We start from the raw sequence: 25,822 nt of genomic DNA on the forward strand, positions 1-25,822 counted from the left end.
CTGTTTTCCTCCCACATTCCAAAGACATGCTGAATAGATCGATGGACAACTGTGAATGCGCTCTTTGTGAGTGAGGGTAGGTGTGAGTTTCTGTGTGCCCTACAATGGACTCGGGTCACATACAGTACAGTACAGTGCTGATTCTTGTCTTTCAAGTGATGCTGCAGGGGTTGCTACTCTGAAAGACCATAATAGACAAATAAGTTAAAAAGTGGATGGTCACAGAGGGGTTAACTCAACTGCATCACACCTCCAGACACGTAGGTTTAAATCCCCAATGTCACATCTCAGCCATGTCTTTTTGTTAATTTTTGTGCCTTTTACTTACGCTAATGTTTGCTTTGTTGATTATTTGTGTTATTCTTTGTTCTAGATCTTGCCATTAATCTGCCTTTATGTTCCATGTGTTTTGTGGGTGATTTCCCCAAGAGGTGGAGCCACCTGCCAATCACCGCCAGGAACTGCCCTCCTCCACCTGTTAAATCTGGAGGGTCTCCCACAGTTTATGGTTCATTTCAAATGTGCTTGGAAGTTTTTGGCAAGATTCTTTGTTTTTACTGTGCTTTTTGATATCTCTGGATTTTTGACCTTCTGCCCTGTACATTTGTGATTTTTGGGACTCTGTTTGCTTAAATTTGCCTTATTGTCTAGTCAATTTTCTTTATGCCTTTTGTGCTCAATGGAGCTTCCTTTTTTGTTTTTTTGGGGTGTGTTAGCCAACGAACCAATCCGAGTAAATGTCAGGTGATGTGTATGCATTAATGAGCAGTATTATGCAAATTCAGTTGTTTATAAAATGGACTTCTGCCCTTATCATTCTGACCATTCTGTAACAGTAAATGCTATGTTGAATGCTCCCTCTTTAAGCATTTGCTGAAACGATAATTAAACACTCAATGGACAAGTTTTCTCCTGCCTGGTTTCTGACTCAAAGAGGTTTTGTCACAGTTGTTCTAGTAGAGGATAAGTTTCTTTCTTTAATTATGAATTTAATTTCTACCACAACCCTGCTTTGAGTTTCCTACATTACAACCAACAGTTGACTGCACTCTATGTGGAGTTTATTTATATTTTCTGCACAATTTCACAGGTTATCCCATGCCAAAGATTTGTTGGTTAGTTTGATTGATAACTGTAAAACAGAGCCTGGAATGACTGAGTATTACATTCCATCCAAGGCTTATTTCTTATGGAACTTTTTTGTGCCAAAATGAAATACAATCCAATGTGTTAATTATGTTGAAATTCAGTGCATATGCCAACGGGCCGTTTAATTTTGCCACTGTTTTATTGCATCATAACTGAAAGCATGTCAACCAAATAATCAATTGACATGAAAACTGCGTGCAGTAGTGTAAATCCGTTTAAAATTCAGTACAAAAGCGTATTACATTTTAATTCATGCCCATAGATTGTGTGCCATAACTTAAAGCAAAGCAGACTTATTTCATTTAGCTTGGTGGCAGCTCCATATGTAGTGCCTTTTGATTCAAGACCATGCTTTAGTTGTGCCAAAACTAAATGCAACCATATAACCAATTTGTGTCATAAGGTGAGGCAAAGGAGCAGCTGGGGAAAGAGGCGTTCCAATCACACGTGGGTTATACTTATAAAGAATGTAAATAGGGCGTTGATAAGGCAGGGCATCTGCCATCAATCTGAAAAGGTGGAAGCTGGCGATCTGAATGATGATTTCAATCTCTTGCATGTCGAAAGAAGGTTAAAACTATATAAATATCTGGTTATCACAGAGGATATAAATAAAAAGCTATGAAGAAACCAAGCTCGGTGATACTATTATATCTATCTATTATATAGTGCCTTTCATATCTATCTATCTATCTATCTATCTATCTATCTATCTATCTATCTATCTATCTATCTATCTATCTATCTATCTATCTATCTATCTATCATATAGTGCCTTTTCTATCTATCTGTTATATAGTACCTTCCACATCTATCTATCTACTTATGTGTCATATAGTGACTTTTGCATCTATCTGTTATATAGTACCTTCCACATCTATCTATCTACTTATGTGTCATATAGTAACTTTTGCATCTATCTGTTATATAGTACCTTCCACATCTATCTATCTACTTATGTGTCATATAGTAACTTTTGCATCTATCTGTTATATAGTGCCTTTCATATCTATCTATCTATCTATCTATCTATCTATCTATCTATCATATAGTGCCTTTTCTATCTATCTATTATATAGTGCCTTTCATATCTATCTATCTATCTATCTATCTATCTATCTATCTATCTATCTATTATATAGTGCCTTTCATATCTATCTATCTATCTATCTATCTATCTATCTATCTATCTATCTATCTATCTATCTATCTGTCTTGAAGATTTAACTGAAGAAGTCCCACAACTGCAAATTGACTGCATCCATCTCTTGTTTTTTGTCCAATTTGTAGCTTTGCACATGTGCACACAATTACATTTGCTTAACATACGACCCACACCTCGAAAATATAACTGCACCGCTTAATTGAACTGCACTGCTTAACTTAACATGTACAAAAAGAAAACAATTTTCGACGCCTTGACATATGAGTAAACTTTTTCAGGTAGATCTGAACCATACTTTTTACTGTTTCAGTTAACCACTTCATAGCCTGTATTTGACTAAACTATTTCTTTTTGTTTCATTACTGGGTCATCCCCTTTGTATTGTGTCAGTACTGCAGAGAGAGAGCTCAGCTGATGTTACCAGGAAACCTGTGCTCAAAGTGTTCAGACGTGGCATCAATGACTAGGATTTCTCCTCTTAACGCACACTGTTAGAAACTGCTTCCAAGTCTGACATTGGAGGTTTGTGGCTGACCACTAGCAGTTCAGCACAATGCAAATCTCTGAACTGAGATGCTTTTTGTTTTTGTAAGAGTCCTAAAGCACTGGAGTTCCAAAAAAACTTCCAAAAATGCCCACTAAAGAGGGAAACCTTGTCAAAAAACCCAGATAGACACAAAAGGGCCAAGTAAAAAAAATGATAAAATCAAGCAGTTTGCCACTTTTTTGTATTTGAGAAAATCATCCATTGATCACGCCACCAGACGTTCAGGTAGGATTAGATTAAAGGAAGATGATTTTCCCAAGTTTACAGAGAGTGAGTCAGGAGATTTCCAGCGAGACGCTAATATAATCTTAGCAGAGATTTTACCCAGACAGAATAACCTCCACTGGATAGAAGTCAAGGTAAGAGAGGAGAGGTCCAGGAGAAGAAATATATGAAACAAATTGGGAATATAAAGAGAACAACTATTAGACAGACAATTGGAAACATTTTTCCAAAAGGTATAAACTGGAGGGCAGTCCCAAAACATATGAAGAAAAGTACCAAAGGCATTTAAAGAGGGCTTGAGGTACATTGGATGTTCAAATTTAAATTGTGTATGCTGATAGTTGGAGTTTTCGGAGGATGTGGAAATGTTGTTAAGGATATCCTTCTACGAGATAACAGCAGAAGAAAGCGTTGCCAGGTTAAAAGTAAAGGTAAAGATCTCACAGCTGCCTTGTGCACACTTGCATTTAAAGAAGACACTGCCTTAAAGTTTGGAGATACTCAGCAAGAACATTTATGAAGGAGGTGGGAAGGCCAGTTAGAAGATATTGGGACCACATTTGCCTTAAGGACTGCTCTGATCTGAAGAGGAGGGAGGAACAGAAAACCTGGACCTGAGTATTTGGAATTAAAAACTAACATTATTCATTATAAACATCACCTGTTTCTTAATGCCCCAGTCAGCCCATGGCTGAAAACAGAAGGGCCAAAACACTAATTTGTTACAAACAAAATAAAAAATAATTTGTGAAAAATGAAAACTAAATTATTATAAAAACTACTAACATAAAAGAAAACAAAAAAGTAAGTAAATATGAACAGAATTCCATTTTTTTTTTATTATGTGTGAGTCATGCGATTATTAGTTGAGTTATTTGGAGTGTGAGATTCTATTGGAGCTTGCGGGCCATAGCTGGGAAGTTGATACCCGATTTCATGTTTATTTGCCTGGCAGCTGCTGTTTTTTAACCCACTCAGAGCAGGCAGCGATGGCACACGCTAACACAAACATAGCTCAGTAGCTTTATGATTGTGAGAAATGTGCATTGTGTATGTCACTTGCATTTTCTTCCATTTCCTATATACTCTATAAAAATAAATAAAATTGCAGTATGTGCTGTCACTTGTACAACTAACAAAAACATGAAGTTGCGGTAAAGCAATGGTTGCACACTACTGTTTACCTCAGATTTCCTCATTATGGTTACTGCCACAGACTGTCCCTCTGTTTTTTGAGACTCAAGGACTGTGTCTCTGATACGGATGTGAGCAACACTAGAGCATCACAAGGAACAGTCCTGTCCTGCTCTTCTCTTCACTCAGGACAACTCCTATTACTAATATAACACCAGGTCATGTCACTGTCAGAAATTCTCAGATGATTCTGCACTTACGAGTTGTATTAATAAAGAGACAAAAGGTGGAGGAGTCTGGTGGAGGACTTTGTTTCTTGATGTAAAGAGAATGGTCTGCACCTTAACATCAGCAGATTTAACAAATTGGTGCAGCGAAAGTCAATCATCAAAGAGCCTCTATGTCTGTTCATGGAGTGGATGTAGAGGTGGTGCATTCCTACACATGCTTCGTGGTCCACATCAATGTCAGGTTGGACTGATCTCAGAACACAGAATAACAATAGAAGAAAGGACACCGCAGGTTCTTGTTTCTTAGGCTACTGCATTCATTTAATGTGGTAAGTGGCATCCTTTCACATTTTCTACAACTCTGTGATGGCCAGTGCGATTTTCTGCACTGTGGTGAGCTGGGCTGATAACATCACTAAATCAACAAGCAGATTAAAAGGGCAAGCTCAGTTATGTAGTACACTCTGGACCTCCTGGAGGTCATAGCAAAGGAGAGAATGAAAACAAAACTGAGTGTTGCTATGAACAATGCTGCACATCCTGTCTCTGACACACTAACGCTAAGGACTGTCAGCCAATGAGTCATTTACAGAAGTGTGTCAAGAAACGCAATGGGGACTCAGTTATACCAACAGCAATATGCCTACATAAAGTCTCACTGTGATTACGTGCAAAGTTAGATGTTTTCTATCGTTCTTTCTGGTGTGTGTTCAGACCACAGTCTGTGTGTTTATATATTAAAAACATCTATCTATCTATCTATCTATCTATCTATCTATCTATCTATCTATCTATCTATCTATCTATCTGTCTGTCTGTCTGTCTGTCTGTCTGTCTGTCTGTCATGAAGATTTAACTGAAGCAGTCCCACAACTGCAAATTGACTGCATCCATCTATTGTTTTTTGTCCAATTTGTAGATCTGCACATGTGCACCCAATTACATTTGCTTAACATATGCTTTTATCCAAAGCAACTTACAAAAGATATTAACACAGGGGTTCCACTGCCTTTATTGTGCTACCTTTGTTCATTATTGATTATTTTGTGTTAATATTTCTTTTTATTATATACACTAGCCATGTGCGCCGAACTACATTGCGCGTGTTAAAGTTGTCTGTGGAGGGCTCCCTGTTTAAATGCGGCTGCCAGTCGTGAACTGGGCCCTTCGTCGCACAGCATTATGATTTTTTATAAGGGAAACAAAATAACAAAAGAAAACCCTTGGATATTGATTTGATAGGAACGGCCTACTCCGAATCACTGTCCGAATAGTAATTATGTGGTGGTGTAGGCTGTCGTTTCCTCTCACGATGTCTTCTCAACCTTTCTCTAATCTCGCAGGTTGCTTTGTGGCAATCCAAAGAGTAATATACACGTAGCAATGGTTATAAAAGGGGACATATAGCTATCCAGGCTCTTTAAAGCATAAATAGGGATCACTTCACTGACATGCGAGCAAGCCACGGTACAACTGTGAGACGCGCAGCACTCGCCGGCTACAACGTAACAATAATAATTTCCTGAACGTGCTGTTACGTTGTCATTCATTTTACCCACTGTCTTTCTTTCATTCATATGTTACGTAGGCGCGTACCTTTTATCTTCGGCAATCTCATTCTCTAACCAGGCCTCAGGAGCTAACCAGCGTAACACTGTCCACCACCTCTTTCGTTATTCCGGCACATTGTTGACATCCGTGAGTAACAACAACGTACTAAACTGGAAGGTGGTCTACGCATGCATGGAATTCGCGGACAAACAAAGATCGAGATCTAAATGAAGATCTCTTTAGTTAATTTAAAGCACAACAATTTGTTTAGTTTGAATGTCTGTGTTTTGAGGTGTGACTGGAGTACTACAGTCTTCAGTAGTATAAGCCTGGAGGAGATTCTTAATGCAATGTCTATGTTTTAGCTGTCTCTCTACTGCCATCTAGTGCTTCTTCTAATTCATTTGCGGACAAACAAAGATCAAGATCCAAATGAAGATTATATATAGAGATTATTCTTTGTTTTTGATTGTGTCTATGTATGTATGCCTGTGTTATGTACCATGTGTTTTGTGGATGGTACCCCAAGATGTGGGGCCACCTGCCCATCACTGCAAGATACCACCCTCAGCCGTATCAAGTACCTTACAGTTTGTTGTGAATGTGCTCTGGAGTTGGTGAGTTGTTGTGACTTTGGCTGTGGTTTGCTAACCTGTAGGCAAATGACTTGGAGTAAGAATATAAGAACATAAGTAATGTGACAAATTAGAGGGGACCATTCAGTCCATCAGGCTTGTTTGTTTAGCTAATAGCTAAGCTTTCCCAACATCTCATCCAGATTCTTCTTAAAGGTTGTCAAGGTTTCTGTTTTCACTACATGGTTTGGTAGTTGCTCCAGATTCCCACAACTCCTTGTGTAAAGAAGTGGTTTCTGGCTTCAGTTCTTCCAGTTAATTTCCACTGGTATCCTGAAGTACATGATTCATTGTTTATTTGAAGTAACTCTGTTGGATCTACTTTATCATGTCTTTGAGGATTTTGAAGACCAGCATTAGGTCCCCATGCAGGTTTAATTCTCTTAAAAGTCTCAACTCCTGTGATGCACTTGGTTGCTCTCCTCTGCATGCCGTCAAGGGCTGCTATGCCTGTCTTGAAAGGTGGTGACCAGAACTACCCACAAAATTCCAAATGTGGTCTTACTAAGGCATTATATAGTCCAAGCATTAGGTCTCTTGATTTATATTCAACAGTTTTTACCATATAACCTAACATTACATTTACCCTTTGAATTTCTTCTGCAAATTGCTTAGATAATGAAAACGTGTCAACATAAACCCCTAAATCTCTTTCAAAGGTTGCTTCGTGTATGATGGTGTCTCACAAGTTGTATTCATAACTGTCGTTCATTTTTCCCATATAGGAGCACTTTGCACTTTTCTACATTAAACTGCATTTTACAAGAACTCGCCAAGTTCTGAAGAAGCTTGTCCACATATTTTCGAGTTCTTTTTGGCAGTGGTCATTTTGAGGCCCTACACCTTGTGCATTGATTCAGGGGTCTACAGTTTTCTCAACAATTTGTACGTTTTTCTTTTTTTTTTCTCCAAGCAGTTTTAATGGCAAACATGTATACGCCAAATGTTTGAAACTTTACTCTTTTGTTTTTATAAGGGGCATGCTGATTTTAAAGATGTGTGCTGAGAAGTAATAGGAAATTTGTGGCACTCAGAGGCAAACCCAAATTGAAGACATCTGTTCGCTAGAGCTTAAATAACTGAATCGAAAATCAAAGCAAGAAGGAACAAGAAAGGAAATCTGATTTAAGAGAAAAATTGCATTTTCTTTTACCATTGTGTGAAATGTGACAAGCTTGCCCGTTGTTCTCATGTACACACAGTGAAAGTCTGGTAGCCACAGTTGAAGTGCGCTATGGCAGATCGGAGTCAGTGGTGTGTTTCCTATTACACAGACCCGCTTCCAATTACAGCGCTGAACCTGACAATAAAAGGACGAAAGAGCCAAGCTGGAAATATGGATTCCATATGCCAAACAGACCTCTAGCCAAACAGCCCAAAATAGTTTTAACACAATGCACATGTGCCCTTCCTAAATTGGAGGGCACTCCTGGAAATCTCATTGCTTCAGCTGATAATTAAACCAGTGAGCTGAGGTAGAGAGGAGATGAGCCTTTGATTAGGTTATCACATTCACAGACTGAGAAAATGGCCTTTCTGATGGGGACCAATTAGACCAGAATCCTCTTCCCATGTCTGAGCTTTACACTTTACCAGATAACATATTATAAATGGCTGTGATAAGACACATTTAGATCTGCAGCAATGGCCAGATTTAAATAAATAAATGGAGGGCTTAGGCAGAATGGTCTGGGTGGAAGTGGTGACATGGCACAGCGGCTCAGGCGTGTCAAAGAGTTATTGGCTAGCTATGAATTCACGTGCAGACATCCGCAGCGGCCAGTCCTCTCATTAGCATCTGTGTCCAAAGGAAGAATGACAGACAGAAAGGAAAAGGAAAGCATGAAGTTTAAATAAAAATAAACTTAAAAAAAAAGAAAAGAGACAGGCTCATGGCAGTGTCAGTGATGCAAGGGAAGACAGGCAGTCAGGTTTGACCCCAACACGAGCGCATGGCCACTGTCGGAGAGATCAGAGAGTAGGAGCAACACACCACTGCGAGTTGGCTCCCGCCTTAAGACCGTGTAGTGCCAGCAGATGCAAGGCAGAGCAGGGCTCGCAGGGACCCAGCAGGTGCCGCTGGATGGCAGTGATGGATACGAATTGGGCTTGGGGCCCTCCAGCAATGACTGAATGAGTTGGCTGGGGTGCAGGCCCATGAAGTGGTTTAATTTGCCTGTGGACACCACAAACGGTGAGCTACGTAGACACCATTTGGCACATGAGGCAAAGTTTGGTTTTAATGAAAAATGATCCTTTGTGTTTTAACCTCATTTTTATGGTTTTATTTATGGATTTTTTCAATTTTTAATCTACAGTTATACATCTGCTTTTATGGGATTATTTTTTTATTGACTTTATTTAAAGCTTACTGCACTGTTTGAATTTTTGGGTTTAGAACCCTTGACTGTTTAAAGGAACAGCACTTGTACTGATTTCCACCAACCTTTTGATTGTGTCCTCATGCACCCTGACTCATCTCAGTTATGTTATTGTTGGTTCCGGGTTCAAGGACATTAAGGCAGCTTCAGCCAACCTGGACCGTTAACAATGACAAAAAGGAATTATGAAGTGGGAGAGCTTCGAGATTTATTGTCTTCCAGACTAAAAACAAAAGACACAGTGAGGTCTCAGCATGCGTTTAGTGGCAGATTTTGGTTGTTGTGGTATTTCATGTTTGTCACAGTGTTTTTATTACTCTTTATTACACTTTGTATTTTTTGTGACAAATAGGCTGCTCTCATTCTGTCTATCTAATCAATGTATTTATGAACTTTCACCATTACAGTAATGCAGGCCAAGTCTGGGATCAACTCTGAATGGAGTCCCAGCATGTCATACAGCGAAGGACACACTCACTCTTATTGCGCCAATTTATAGCTGACAATTACCTGATTGTGCAAATACAGTGCCTATAAACCACTTTTCACAGACCTGTTTTTCTCTTTGACATTTAAAAGTCTTTCTGTTATTCAGTGTTAAAAATCTAGTCCACTGTCATTCAATATTGGATATCAATAAAATATGAAAACCTTCCAAGGGGATGAGTGCATTTTATATGCACTATAATTTGGAATGGGTATTGAAAGACTGTGTAGACCCAACGCCTGTGTTGCCAGCAGCAGACACAAGACAGGAGTCAACCTTGAGGGTGAAGCACACTCGCACACCTCCAGATTCACTCACATCCGGACAATTTGGTGCCAAGGCTAAACAGTTGAGTTAAATCTGAGGTGCCCACCAGAGGTGAGGGTGTAGGGTCTGTAATGTGGAGGAGGAACTGGAGAAATAAAAATCCTGAAACAACATGGGTTGTCTATTGGGTAATTGGTATTGGCATGGATTAGCCAAAAAGTTTTCTTTCTTTTTAATTTTCTTCCTTTCTAGTCATTCTTATCTATCTATCTATCTATCTATCTATCTATCTATCTATCTATCTATCTATCTATCTATCTATCTATCATATAGTGTGTTTCCTATCTATCTATCTATCTATCTATCTATCTATCTATCTATCTATCTATCTATCTATCTATCTATCTATCTATCATAGCCATAGTTTTATTTTTTATTTTGTGTGACTCTCAAGTATTCCTGCATTTGACAAGTGAATGGAAGCAAGCCATATGGATTTGCTCTTAACTTAAAATATGTGTGGCAGATGAAGTGAAACCCGAAGCTGCCTGGAACATTTCATGACGATTCTTTCCGCTTGTCTGATATCATGATGCTTTGTTCTGCTTACAGCACTCCCGTGGTCAGCTCTGACTGTTTATTTATGTCCTTGAAAGATTTGCAATTCTGCTGAGCTGGTGACAATCACTCCCTGTTGTTTACATGTCAAGAAACATTTTAAGGGGAGAATGTTTCAGGTATTATTGTTGGTGAAAAAATAAACCCCATTTATCCATCCATCAAATCATCTTCATGACTTGCTTATCCAGTGCAGGTTTGTGGGACACGTGGAGCCAATCCCAGCAATCATTAGGTGGAAAGCAGGACCAACACCAGAACAGGGGGTGAGCACATAAATAGACTTTAGGGACAGATTAGCATGACTATGAATTGAGTTAAGCTGGTGACACAGTGATTAGATAGATAGACAGATATGTGCTGCCGCCTCATGCATCTGCCATTCTGAGTTTAATTCCAGTACTTATTTGTCACTGGTATGGAGTGTGGTGTTAGGTTCATTTGTTACTGTAAATTAGCCTACTGTAGGTAAGAGTGGGTTCCTGCTGTGCACCAAGTGCTGTTAGAACAAGCTGCGTCTCCTTGAGAGCCTGAACTCAATAAATGGGGTAGAAAACTTGAAAGTCTAAACTCCCGTTTTCTAGTCTCAACAACAGTGCCCAGAAAGTAGTCCTGAATGCAGTGCTAGTCCATCACATGGCAGGCCGTCAAATTCATACATACACTTTTCACTCACAACAGAACAATTTAGCGCCTTAGGTTTATTTGCATGTTTTTTGATGGTGGGAGAAAAAAAAAACAAAGAAGAAACAGGAAAGACAGATACTTCATTTTTTTTTTTTTTACCAAGATACTCCAGTTTTAGGGTTGTGAAACCCTGAGCCTGTCTGAACAGCATCTGAAGCAAGTCAGGATTGCACCCCATACTTAGATAATAATGATAACAATAATTCTTTCATTTTTATAGCGCTTTTCTCACGACTAAAAGTACTCCCCATGCAGGGAGAACCTGGGAAGCGAACCCACAATCTCCTTAACACTACCACTGTGCCACCTGCCTAGAAGATGCCAGTTCATTACAGATTATACTCCATTACAAAAAGGGACACTTCATTGTCTTCAGGTGATTTAAACTGCACATCTTCGGATTGTGTGAGAAGAGGGAGATGCCATTCATTCATTTTGGAACCTGCTTCTTCTAACAAAGTGTTATTTTAGTTTAGTAAAGCCAACTGAAACAGGAACAGTACAGGGCAGGAACTGACCTGGGCCATCATGAGGTGTATTCAGTCACACAAGATAACTTTCTATTAATGTGAGGTAAACACATTTGTTTAAAAAGTGTATACAATATATACACTCACTGAGCAACTTAAAAAACAACACTATAGTAATATTGTATCCTCCTTTCATCCGCATTGGAACACACTGTTTCAAATGTACGTTTATTTTCATATATATAGTACTAGGGTGCTTCGCTCACCAACCCCCTGGCCAGCGCTACACGCCGGCCACTTCGCGTCTCTGCCACTCGCGTATGTGGATTTTACTTTCACCAAACAACAAAACTTTTAATTCTCGTGGATACGCCTCTTCATTGGGAAGAAACATTACTCTTCCCTGATGGCAACACAAATTAGACGATCTACAAGTCTCCGACTTAAAGTGTAAAGCCAAACAATATCTACATACTTCTGTCATATCACCCATATCCATATATTCGATATCTTTTTGTTTTACCTTTTCGTCAATATCGCATTGAATTTTGATTCCATGTTTGGAATTACATCGTGACAACGCAACGTATAACTGCCCGTGAGTGAATATCGTTTCTTTCTCTCTACACAAACTGTGTCTAACAATAGCATTCACACAAATGAGAAATGATTGAAACGTGTGTGTGGTTGTAAATGTTTTAGATGTCGGCAGGACTTTTCCAAAACTCTTTGTATAAAGTCTTGTCTCGCGGGGCTTGAAATTTTCTCTCACGGGATTTCACTTTCACCAAACAACAAATCTTTTAATTCTCGCAGATATGCCTCTTCATTTGGAGAAAACACTGCTTGTCCCTGATTGCAACACGAATTAGACAATCTACAAGTCTCTGACTTAAAGTTTAAATCCGAACAATATATTCGATCTCTTTTCGCTGTTCCGTTATTTCACCGAGTTTGTGCTAATGCGATCTTTCCTATAATTTTTTTGAGACTTTCGAATTGTCATACTTCCATTATCTCTAACCTGCTCTGCATGTGTATCGCGCCAGTATTTTTGAATTCTTTACAATGTTCTATGTTGTCATCTACTCTTTGTCTTTTATTTCCGGCCCTGGGCGTGGTTAAATTTCTTGGCACCAAGTCTCGTCTCACGGGACGTGAAAGTGTCTCTCTGAGAAAGTCACATCTTGTCTCTCTTCCCAGGATTTTTTTTATTATAAAAGAGAGACATACAGTGAAATTTGTATCCTCAGAACAATTGACAATAACACAATACCATACTGTACATGCACAGCAAGTTTCATTTGGTAATACTAACATGTATTATCAGCAATTAGACTCTGTTCTTCTGTGTCAGGTTTGCATGTTATCCCCAGCAGCATGTCAATTTCTTGCAGACACTCTAATGGCGCTTTTCCACTGCATAGTACGGCACAGCACGGTTCAGTACAGCTCACCTTGGTTCGGCTCAGTTCGGCTCGGTTTGCTTTCGACTGCAGTTTAGTACCGCTTTAGAGTGGGCGGGATTATTCACGTGTCGTTATAGTTGCGCCGCCTCTACTGCCGTGACACCGTGGAACTTTTACAACAACACGCAGACAACGACAACACTTTAGCTCGACAACGCGCAAGGGTAAGCATCTAAAAAAAGCACATCACTAGCTAACTTTTATCACTGTTCCAAAGCATAAAATGAACTTAACTGTCAGTGTAACATAAAAATGCTGATTCTGTATATTACAAATCTTCCACATTTTGCAAAAAAGTCGCCGCAACAGACCATCTGTTTGGACATTTAACCGTGCTTCAGAGTGGTGGGATGTGATTGTTCCCGGTTTTACAAACACTCAGTGGCTGGAGAACTTTCGAATGTCTGAAGAAACATTCATCCACTTATACAACAAACTGCGTCCAGCGATGGAGAGACGGGACACAAACTTCCGCGTGTGTGTACCTTTAAAGAAAAGAATAGCCAGTGACGCAGTAATGACGATTTTCTCCAGCCAATCAGTGACCAGCAGAGTTTACACGTCACGTTTTGGTAATGGTTCGGCGCGCTTGGAACCTCGGCTGAGGTGGTACTAAAAAAAGGACCAGGTACCAGGTACTGTTCCCAGTGGAAAACGCCCCAAAAGTGAGCTGAACTGAACCGTGTCGTGCCGTACTATGCAGTGGAAAAGCGCCATAATTTGCTCCCACACACCACAAAAAGCCATTTAGTTTGAGTGACAAAAGGAATGCTGGTGTACACGTTAGTGTGCCAGATGATGAGCTGTCAGCCATCCACCCAAGCTGCTCTCTGTATTTGAACCCCAGGAGTATTTTGATTCAGTGCTGTATTTGTATGGCACACTAATATGCCATTCTCTGTCACTTATGTTTTCTGTCTTGTACCACCGCTATCCTGTATTGGTATATAAATTGACTGGTGCAAATTGTTAGCAAATTATAATTCAGAAAAGCTGCATCACACAATTTCTGCAGATTTTTCAGCTGTACATTCATGCTGCGAAACTCCTGTTCTACCGCATCCCAAAGGTATTCTACTGGATTCAGATCCGGTGAAGGCCACTGAATCCTTTGTCATGATGGTGAAAACAGTTTGCTTTGTGACAGTGCATTTTCATACTGGAAGTAGCTATTAGAAGATGGGTAAATTGTGACCGAGGCGGGATGCACATGGTCAACAAGAATACTCGAATAGGCCATGACATTTAAGTGATGATTAGTATTAACAGACCTAAAGTGCGCTAAGAAAGCATTCCTCACACTATTGCACCACAAGCATCAGCCTGGACTGTAGACACAAGGCAGGCTGGGTGCAGCGATTCATGCTGTTGGCTTCAAATTCTGACCTTAGCCATAAATTGAAATTCCTCAGACCAGGCTATGTTTTTCCAGTCTTCAGTTGTCCGGTTTTGGTGTGCCTGTGCCCACTGCACTCTCAACTTTCTGTTCTTAGCTGACAGGAGTGGAACTTGAAATGGTCTTCGGCGGTGGTAGCCCATCTACCTCATGGTTTGATGTGTTGTGCATTCTGAGTTGCTTTTCTGCTCACCAAAGCTGTATAGAGTGGCCATCTGAGTTAGTGTAGCCTTTCTATTAGCTCAATCCCGTCTGGCCATTCCCCCTCTGACCTCTCGTCAAGAAGGTATTTCTGTCCACAGAACTGCCGCTCACTGGAGGTTTTCTGTTTATCACACCATTCTGAGTAAATTTTAGAGACTGTTGTTCGTGTAAATCCCAGGGTATCAGCAGTTAAAGAAATACTCAAACCAGTCATGCCACAGTCAACATCATTAACATCACATATATTTCCCATTGTCTTGTTTGATCCATCCATCCATCCATTTTCTAACCCGCTGAATCCAAATACAGGGTCACGGGGGTCTGCTGGAGCCAATCCCAGCCAACACAGGGCAGGAACCAATCCTGGGCAGGGTGCCAACCCACCACAGGACAAACACATACACACCAAAAACACACTAGGGCCAATTTAGAACTGCCAATCCACCTAACCTGCATGTCTTTGGATCGTGGGAGGAAACCAGAGCACCCGGAGGAAACCCACGCAGACACGGGGAGAACATGCAAACTCCACACAGGGAGGACCCGGGAAGCGAACCCGGGTCTCCTAACTGCGAGGCAGCAGCACTACCACTGAGGCACCATGCCGCTGTCTTGTTTGATGTGAAACATTAATTGATGACCCCAGCATTGTTTTATGCATTGTGCTGCTGCCACATCATTGGCTGTTCAGATAATTGTGTCGATAAGCAGGTGTACAGATGGTCCTGTTAATTTACTCAGTGATTGTATATTAGGCTATGTAAGTAGTACTAGGGTGTTGTACCGTGTTAGCCATTATGAATGTAGAGAAGAGCCAAGCAAAATGACACCTTTTATTGGCTAACTAAAAAGATTACAATATTACATCTGGCCTGAAGAAAGGGCTTGAGTTGCCTCGAAAGCTTGCATATTGTAATCTTTTTAGTTAGCCAATAAAAGGCGTCATTTTGCTTGGCTCTTCTCTACAGGCTATGTAAGTGAAAGATAAGAAAAACCTTATCAAGCAAGGGAATCAAGTTGAAGATTTAAGAGTTAAGAACAATGAATCAGCTTGAAAAGTAGAACCTACAACAAATGTTCCTACCCAATAAAACACAAAGAATGATAAACCCTATGCTTGGGGATCATTGTTTGACTGCAGATTGAAAGCCAAATATGTTTATTATATAATTTAGAATAAATTGCATAGAAGTAGAAAGTAGCAATGGAATGAGTTAAATGGAGTTCTGTATACATACAAAATAGGAACATTTAAAGAAAACATAAAGGGAGGGCTGGGGTGGGACATATGGCGCACTGCCCAGGGTTTGATTCCTGCCTTGCGCCCTGTGTTGGTTAGGATTGGCTCCAGCAGACTCTTGTGACCCTATAGTTAGAATATAGCGGACTGGATAATAGATGGATGGATAAAGGGAGCGGCATCCATACATTTAATAAGCCCACTTTTTTCCAGGTACCATTAGACCAATTAATGTGGTTTTTAAAGGGTTGTCCAGCTAGTAAAAGATCACTACAGGCATAAGTGCCACCTGCTGGGTGAAAGGGTGAGTAAAATCCAGCAAAAAAAAAAACACCTCCACAAACGTTTGGGCCTAACCCTGTGTTTAAGTTTAGAAATATAAGTACTGTACCACTAGTGGGCAGTAGACCCTGTTATGCCTAGTGCTCAGTGACCTTTTCAGGACCACCACCTGAAGGCCAGTTATCTAAAGCTGTGTGTAATAAATCAAGGGTGCATGTATTAGAGGCTCAGTGTAAGGTGCAGTCTCCCTGTGAGGTTGAAGGAAAAGGTTTACGCTAATTAAACGAAGTATATGGACTCTGGGAGTAAAACATGGTCTGGTCGATGAGATGTTAACCACAGCCACAAAGGAGTGAGATTAGAAAGATTCACTTGATGAGTTGATTTTCACAGAAGAGGAGGAAGATGGAGGTAGAATTTTAAAAAGGCAAGGGGTTGGTAATAAAACGCAAAGAGAAACAGACGGATGGCTGAAGTTTAGGGAATGCCTGGTCAAGGATGTGAACTTTGATAAAGGTGGAGCAGAATGAGGCCCAGGAAAACTGCACAAAGGTGGAGAAAGCTAACATAAGAGGAGCGAGACTCACCCTAATACTGACCAAGAAGCAAAAACTATATGAAACCCCACTATTGTTATTTTCTGCTCAATATTAAATCTATCATGGAAGGTCAGATTCAAGAACAGTTTTATTGGCAGTATAGTAACTTATAATAATACAACATTAATTACATATAGATGTGAAAGGCACTATATAAATGAGATAGACGCCTATAGCTGTCCCTAGCAAGTGTAGATGTATAGATATGAAAGGCGCTATGTAACTGAAAGATGGATGGAAGGCACTATACGAAAGAGATAGATAAGCAATTTAAATGTCTAACTAGAAAGCTTACAGATAGATAAATGGAAGTTATTATTTTAAACCGCTAAATAGATAAATGACTATACCTGTCTCAAGTACAATTAAGCACATACGCAGGTAGCCTTTTTGCTGCTGTAGACAAAGCTTTAAATGGAGCCCCACACATGACACCCCACTCCCCCCGAATGAAGGGTATTACCCTTTCTATGTCTTTCATAAATGCAGGATTATTTCTGTTTTACCCTTTGATATAGTATTGCCTATATAACTAATTGTTTATAATCTGGTTTGTGAACTGAATTATAGTGCACATAAAATGTCTGTATTCGTTTTGAAGAATTTCACAATTCTTGGTAAATGGTGCCAAAGGAAACTAGCAGTTTATTAAAGACTAGCTGTGCTACCCACTGAAGATGAGTTGAAATATTTGTAATCAATGTAGACGTCATGTTTTTATATTTGATATCCATCCATCCATTTTCTAACCCGCTGAATCCGAACACAGGGTCACGGGGGTCTGCCGGAGCCAATCCCAGCCAACACAGGGCACAAGGCAGGAACCAATCCTGGGCAGGGTGCCAACCCACCGCAGTATATTTGATATGCGAGTTGTCTATTGGGTTTGGTATGATAATACGCACTCAATTCCATTCCCTCATGGTGGCCTTTTCCTTTTCATTTAGAGCCACCTATTTTCACCATTACTGACCACTCTTTTAGTAGGAAGTGTTTTGCTGGCAACATGCGGTGGTGTTCTCTACCTCATTGGCGTGGTTTTAGTAACTTTATCCTAGTCATGTTGCGGTTTTGGTTTCCTGACATGCATGTTTGATTTATCAATGTTTTCACTCAAACATTGCACACTACATGATTAGCATTATAGCTATAAACCTTGTTCACGTGGCCCCACTGAGCGCAAGAAAGTCGTTGTCACATCAGACAAAGGAAGAGGTAGAAAAGACCCATTTTCTTATTTTTAGATCTTTATTAGGTAATAAACCCTGAGGGTGTGGGTTCAAACCCCAGAACTTATACCTTGTGACCACGAGCAAATCACTTCGCCTGCTTGTGCTCCAACTGGAACAACAAAAGAATATATACCCATCAACTGCGCAAATTACTATAACATTGTAAAATAGGATTTTTCTGTAATTTTCACAAATAATTTATATTAATGCTAATATTGAATAATAATAATACTAATATAACATATCCATAGTATTGATAATGCAATTGAAGAAAAGCCAACCTTTAAAGTGCATGCTAACCAGTTCAGGGATGGTAGAACTCTATCCGGGCAGCACGGTGGCGCAGTGGTAGCGCTGCTGCCTCGCAGTTAGGAGACCCGGGTTCGCTTCCTGGGTCCTCCCTGCGTGAAGTTTGCATGTTCTCCCCGTGTCTGCGTGGGTTTCCTCCGGGCGCTCCGGTTTCCTCCCACAATCCAAAGACATGCAGGTTAGGTGGATTGGCGATTCTAAATTGGCCCTAGTGTGTGCTTGGTGTGTGGGTGTGTTTGTGTGTGTCCTGCGGTGGGTTGGCACCCTGCCTGGGATTGGTTCCTGCCTTGTGCCCTGTGTTGGCTGGGATTGGCTCCAGCAGACCCCCGTGACCCTGTGTTCGGATTCAGCGGGTTAGAATATGGATGGATGGATAGAACTCTATCCATCTTTGGAGCCATTTTATTGCTTACATTTTTGTCAGCATTCATAACAGATACATAAAGGGGTCCTTCTCAATGGCAATACATTATGCTTGTGAAATGAAGGGGAAAACAGAAAGAAAAATCAATGTACATATCCAAAATCTGCATCAACCAATTGTCGAAATAAGGATAGAAAATAAGATAAAGAACAAACTTACTGAAAAGTAAACGGCATTAACCCATTTATGCCTAAGGAGTTTGTGCATGAAATTCACATATGTTGCGTAGAAAAATACGAGGAACAAGAATTTGAAGAGAAAAAAAAATGTTATTACATTCCATTGTTGAGTTATGTGGCGTTCCAAAATTGGAACACTAGGCAAATCCACTTCTTACATTATGCATAACGTATAAAATTACCTGACTGTCGTTCCAATAATGGAACACGAGGCATTAATGGGTTAAAGCAAGAGTAACTACGATCCCTGCACCTAAATACAATAAAGAAACAAGAATGTTCATCTTAAAGAGAGTCTGTGAAGCTGAGCACTGTTCATTCTGGCATTTGATGGACCACCTGTGGGGGGCTTTTTTGGCTCATCAACAGTTAGACTAACCGTTGAAAATATGTGAAAGTAAATATAAAATAACATAATAGGGTTAATGAGAGTTAGAGAGATGAATCCCCTCCAAAACCAAATACTCTGACCTAAGTGTCTGCCTAGTTCGTACACTGGTGGACGGCAAAATAAAAGGAACTAAGAAAGATAGTTAGATAGTCTGAAAAATACATCCATTATCCAACCCGCTATATCCTAACTACAGGGTCACGGGGGTCTGCTGGAGCCAATCCAAGCCAACACAGGGCGCAAGGCAGGAAACAAACCCCAGGGCAGGGCGCCAGCACAATGCAGAGCACACAAACACACCAAGCACACACTGGGGGCAATTTAAGATTGCCAGTCCACCTAACCTGCATGTCTTTGGACGGTGGGAGGAAACCCACGCAGACACGGGGAGAACATGCAAACTCCACGCAGGGAGGACCCTGGAAGTAAACCCACAGGTCTCCTTACTGTGAGGCAATGAAAAAATACAGTAGCTCAATAATACACAATAAATCCAACACTGTACATTACATCCAACCTCAGACAAGGTATGTATGGAATAAAAAACCATAATGCACGCGTGTGCAATTTTCAGAAGGAGCAGCTGTTGAGTTAATACAGATAGACACATGTGGGTCCAACCCTTCATATTTACTGAAGCCATTTTTTCCTCACAGTATTGATTGCAAGACAAGGACCAACACTAGAGGAGCTTTCCAGCCCATCTCAGGATGTATCCGCACACATACTCATACCAGATTGTTTTGGACTTAAGTCGGTTGGTGACACTAAATTGACTGAGCTTGGGTGCGTGTGAGTGTGTTCTACGAAGGTCCTATGCTCCATAAAAGAACTGCTTTGTGTCAGACGCTGCTCTGTCGACTCTGGCTCCCCACAAGCTTAAAATAGGATTAAATGTGTTCATTATATGAATGAATGTCTTTGGGCTGTGAGAAGAAGCAGGAGCCACTACAGTAATGCGACCAGACACTGAATTTATTCTGACAACCCCACACAGAAAGCAAGTAACAGCTATAGACAGGATGCCAGTCAGTTGCAGGGCAGACACTCGCCATCTATACCCATTCGAGATCAGTTTAAAATCAGTTACGTATTTAAGATACCGGAACTAGAACTAGCCAGAGAAGACGCCTACAAATATAAGAAACAAACAACTTTTATTATGAATTCACCCCAAGGCGCTTTACAAGTGTGGATTCGTTGTTATGCCTGTTTCATGCAGTTAGAGCTCGGGCAGGTTACGTGAGTGATTACAGCCACCATGTCACACTGGCTTGCCATGCAAAATGTACACGCTCCACGTGGACAGTGATTACGCTGGGATGCAAACTCTGGCTCCTCTGCCAGTTATCATATTTCTTACATGTTCTTACTTTTATCTGTTTTGCCACAGACCACAGTTAGAGAGTGCTACTCATCCTGTTCCACTCAGTCCAAGCATGTTTTCATTTATTCCTGAAATGCTGAACAGAAGCACAGAAAAGCGTAGACTGCACCCAAAGGAATGTAAAGTTGAAGTCTGCTTATTTTGCCTTTTGTCCTGATCATGGGAATCGGAATGCGTGGTGTGCGTCCTTGGCTGCAGCATGTTTGTGTGTCTTTAAGAGGCGGAGATAACATGTGCTGGTATTTCCCAAGCAAGGGGCTGGAATGAAGTGCAGTGCCTGAGACCGAGCAGTCAGAACAGAGAGTCAAGAAGACTACAACAGTGAGAGGACGAAGAGAGCTGCAGGACACCTTAGAGAAAAGCCCACATGGCTCTTTATAATCCAGCCAGTCTGCCACCCAATGCAGAGGAGAAGGACTTTATTCAGGCTTATGAAAATGTCAGGGAGCAATATAAAGGTAAAAACCGCTTGAGAGGAGAGCTGGGCTTCTGACAGGCAAGCATGTGCATGGGATCACTTAAGTGAGTGTTTCTGGAATCCACTTCAAAGCTGGGGATTGGCATTAAAAAAAGAACCTTGGGATTTTTTTTTGTAAAAAGTTGTTTACTTTCCACGACAGGGCTGCATGTGAGTCTCAAATTTAATACATATGGTTGATGGAGTAGACGTGTTTTTTTGGATTCTGAAAGTGTCTGCCTTGTAAGCCCTGAGTTAGTGTTGTGGGCATACGTCAAACTCCTGTGTAGTAATATTATTAGGGTCAGGGTAATCGGCAGGGTGTGTGCTTTGCTGCCACGGTAGGCACTACATGCCACTGACAAAAGAAATCACTTTACGAATTGAGAGAGAGACTTGTAGTAGTGCATTCGGGAGCTCCGAGCAAACAAAAATGACAAACCAGTTGTAAAAGAGTGTGTTCTGTCATCAAGGTGTGTTCTGGGGAAGGTGTGCTCAGACGCCGTGTTAACTTTATAGTTTCTCAAGGGGTTTACCTTTGCTGGCAGCTTCGGTAACCGACAGCAAGGCCCTGAGATTAGTCTAGTGCCTCTGTGAGTGACATATACAGGGAGGTCCAGGGACCTGCTTCACTGTCCATGCCGAGTTTGCATGTTCTCCCCATGTCCACCTTTAGGTACTGTGAATTTGGCTTGCATCTCAAGCACAGCTAACTATCAAAGCATGACAGATAGACCAAAAGGATCCATTTTAAAGACACTATAAAAGTATTGACAGGTAGATTTGAATGACAGATTATAAAATATAGGTAAGTCAACATGAAAGATGTTATATAAATTATAAATAAGTCTGAAAAGCATTATTTAAAATTTGATTAATGATATCAGCCGCCCTAAAAATATGTATTAAAGTCACTAAATAAGAAAAGCTAGATGAACACCTGAAATCCACCAGTATGTCTGGTCTGTGTGTGGATCCCAGAGCCCCAGTGAAGTGACACAGACACTGTGCTATAAAAATGGTGCTGTCCTTCAGATGGTCTTACAAAAATTCATATACATCTTTTTAAAAAAGTGTAGAATGTTTCCCAATGTTCTGGTTTAATTGCCCACCATGGCTTGATCATTCTTGCCCCCTAATCATCCCCTATCCCTGACTGGCCAACTGTCTCTCTCTCTCTCTCGCGCCCCTTCACCACCTAATAACAGCTAATGTGTGGCGAGCATACTGGCACAAGAATGGCTGCCATCGCATTATCCAGGTGGATGCTACTCATTAGTGGTGTTTGAAGTGGCTCCCCACTCACTATGTAAAGTGTTTTGAATAGTGAGAAAAGCGCTATATAAATGTAAATATTATTGATAACAAGAACAATGACATTATTATTATTATGAAAGGCACTATATAAGAAGGAACAGATATACAACAGTATATAAAAATATATATGTAATATGTACTATATAAAATATACACAGATATGAATGACAACATAAGACTAGATACAAAAAGACAATATTCAAAATATACAGTAGTTAGCTGTGAAAGTCACCACATAATTAAAGACAGATTGCTAGATGTGCAAAGCAGTGTAAAATACAGATAGGTAGATAGGAAAAATTCCATTAAACATAATAATAATAATAATAAATAAATAATTCATACATTTATATAGCACTTTACATAGTGAGTGTGGAGCCACTTCAACCACCACCAATGTGTAGCATCCACCTAGATGATGCAATGGTAGCCATTTTGCACAAGTATGCTCACCACACATTAGCTGTTAAGTGGGCAAGTGGTGAGAGAAGGTTAGCCAATTAAAGACAGAGGATGATTAGGGGGCCAGAACAACTAGCCTTGACGTCTTTACGAAAGATACCCAGGGATCTTTTATGAGCGCAGAGAGTCAGGACCTTGGGTTTTATGTCTCATCTGAAGGATGGCACCATTTTAACAGCATAGTGTCCCTGTCACTGCACTGGGGCAATGGGATCCACATTCAGACCCCAGGGTAACCACCCCCTGCTGGCCTCACTAATGCCTCTTTCCAGCAGCAGTGCAGGTTTTTTTCAAGATGGTCTCCCATCTAAGTACTTGGCCGGGCCTGAGCATGCTTAGCTTCACTTCTGAAGTGTAGGTAGTATATTTATTTAAATCATAGATATTAAAACACTATAAAAATACACAGATGGATATATTAATATATTAAGAACAATGTAAGCAAAGATAGTCCTATTTGAGAGGCACTACATTAAAGACCTTCAACAACAACAACAACAACATTTATTTATATAGCACATTTTCATACAAACAGTAGCTCAAAGTGCTTTACATATTAAAGAATAGAAAAATGAAAGACACAATTATAAAACAAAATAAATCAACATTAATTAACATCGAATAAGAGTTAGGTTCAATGGCCAGGGGGGACAGAAAAAACAAAAAAACTCCAGACGGCTGGAGAAAAAGTACCTTCAGGTGATATATATTAAGTTAGGGTCATAATGGTTGCTCTTACAGACCACTGCTGTAGAGTACTGGGCCCAGTCCTGGTCCTGGTAGTTGTTATTAAGAGATTTCAAATTATCCTCATGTCCATGGAGGGGTTTTCCTCCCACATTCCTAAGACATGCGTGTTCAGTTAGGTGTTGACTCTATTTTGGCTTGTGTGAGTGGGTATGCATTTGAGTGTCTGCTAGACTGATTGGCACCCAGAGCTGGTCGCTGCCATGTGCACAAAGCTGTCAACTTAGGTTCTTTTGCACTGCAACCCTGAACTAGCTTAAGCAGGCTTCAAATATAAATGAATAGAGTTTAAGGTTAATTGGCCTCCAGTGAGTGAGAGTGTCCTGTGGTGGATTAGCCTATCATCAAGCAATAGTTCATGCCATGTTCTGGAAAAAATGGCTCCCTGAAATGGATGAGTGAATCAACAAAACCTAGAAACATGCGGCAGTGTTTTTCTGCCTTTTCTGCTTCAGCGTGAGATTCTCAGGTTGGAAATCCTTTGGCCAAATAGAACCCACTTGCTTTTTAAGTCATAGAAGTGTTTAGGTGCTTCTTGAAGTTGTTATTAAAATGTTATGTGATAATTAGTGCAGGCATTCTATAATAAGAGCAAACTGTGAATAGCACACGCATTTGCTCCGAGTGACTCATAAATGGTGCTGCTCCAACCTTGATTTAGTGTAAGCTGCCACAGTGATGATGTACGTAGGTCTACCATTACTGTAATAAGCTTTTATATTTAAGTTATCCCTGTTGATAATTAATGTAGATGATTACTTTGTACGGTGATGCAGTAGTACAGCTGCTGCTTCACAGAAAGGACAACAGGGCCCACATCCTGGGTGCTCGCTGTGTGGAGTTTGTATCTTCTCCTCATATTTGTGTTGGTTTTCTCCCACAGTCCAAAGACCAACAGGGCATGTGGACTGGCCATTGATATGTGTGTGTGTGTGTGTGTTGCCCACTGTGCCTGCCTTATGCCCTTTGCTGGCTGGGAGGGGTCTCCAGCTTTCTACTATAGTGACACCACTCAGAATATAACGAGTTTGGAAAATGGATAGAATTGTTTTATAGGTCAATCAGTTTCTTTTAACTGAAAATTAAAATGTTACTTTACAGCCTTCTCTAATTATTAATTTAAATGTATACATGAATAATTTTTGTCGCAGATGTACAGCAAATAAAGTATTGAGAGTGAGCCAGCTTTTACCGCTGATAAATATGCAGAGAAATGTGACGAAGAAGTCAACTTTAAGTGATAATAGCAGTAAACAGAAATTTTCTACATAAGCCATAAAAGTATATTTAAATATTACACGTCTCACTGATTTTTATTGATTACAAATAAAGACATACTGTGAATGTTTTAATGCTAATAAATGTAAAATAAATAGGGAAAGCCAGACAGCTTTCATGGAGAATAAATATAAACAGACAAGCCCGACAGCTTTTATGGAGAATAAATATAAACAGACACATTGTGAGTAGGATGGCATACTGGGTAGCTCTCAGTGGCTTATGGATGTAATAGTGGGTGGGTGGAGTGGTGAAGGCTTTGGACTTCAAACCCTTCAGCTGTGACTTCAAGCCCTGCTGTTGGCACTGTGTGACCATGAGCAAGTCACTTGACCTGCCTGTACTTCAATTAGAAAAGCAAAAGAAACGGAACCAACTGTATCTCTCAGATGTGTGCTGCTTTGTTTAAAGTTATCAGCCATGAAATAATAAGAATATTCTGGGTTGATTCACACACCTGGTCATTTCCCATTAAAGGATTGTACCTTCAACCCATTTCTGAGTGGGTTTATCTCTGCGTAGTCTGATTTTCATCTTAAATCTCTGACGACCTTCCATCCATTCATTCATTTGCTTAACCCACTTTATCCTAGGTAGGGCTGCAGGGACACCAGAGCCTATCCCAAAATATATAGGGAGCAAGGCAGGAACAATCACTGGAAAGGGCACCAGTCGATTCCCTTGGTGAACATCCACACACATATATATCCACACACACACTCCAGGCCCAATTTAACAACACCAATTCACCTAACCTACATGTATTTTGGACTGTGGAAGATAACTGGAGCACCCAGAGGAAAGCAGCTAACACGGACTGGGGAGAACATCCCCAAGGTGAGCACTCGCGACTTAAACCCTTACACCCTTGTTTCGACGTGGCAGTACCAACAATACATCACT

General features: G+C 40.4%; 1 protein-coding gene across 1 annotated transcript in view; it reads left to right on the top strand.

Annotated features, from left to right (window-relative positions):
- The first annotated feature begins 20,950 nt into the window (after positions 1 to 20,950).
- The window catches only part of LOC120515930 (plectin-like), a 618,214-nt gene continuing 613,342 nt past the window's right edge, over positions 20,951 to 25,822 (top strand). Inside the window, exon 1 of the mRNA XM_039737314.1 lies at positions 20,951 to 21,116. Within this exon, the coding sequence (XP_039593248.1) occupies positions 21,026 to 21,116 (91 nt within the window). The 5' untranslated portion in view covers positions 20,951 to 21,025. The remainder of the gene's footprint in view (positions 21,117 to 25,822) is intronic.

This window comes from Polypterus senegalus, chromosome 15 (genome assembly GCF_016835505.1).
Source record: "Polypterus senegalus isolate Bchr_013 chromosome 15, ASM1683550v1, whole genome shotgun sequence".
NCBI lineage: Eukaryota > Metazoa > Chordata > Cladistia > Polypteriformes > Polypteridae > Polypterus > Polypterus senegalus.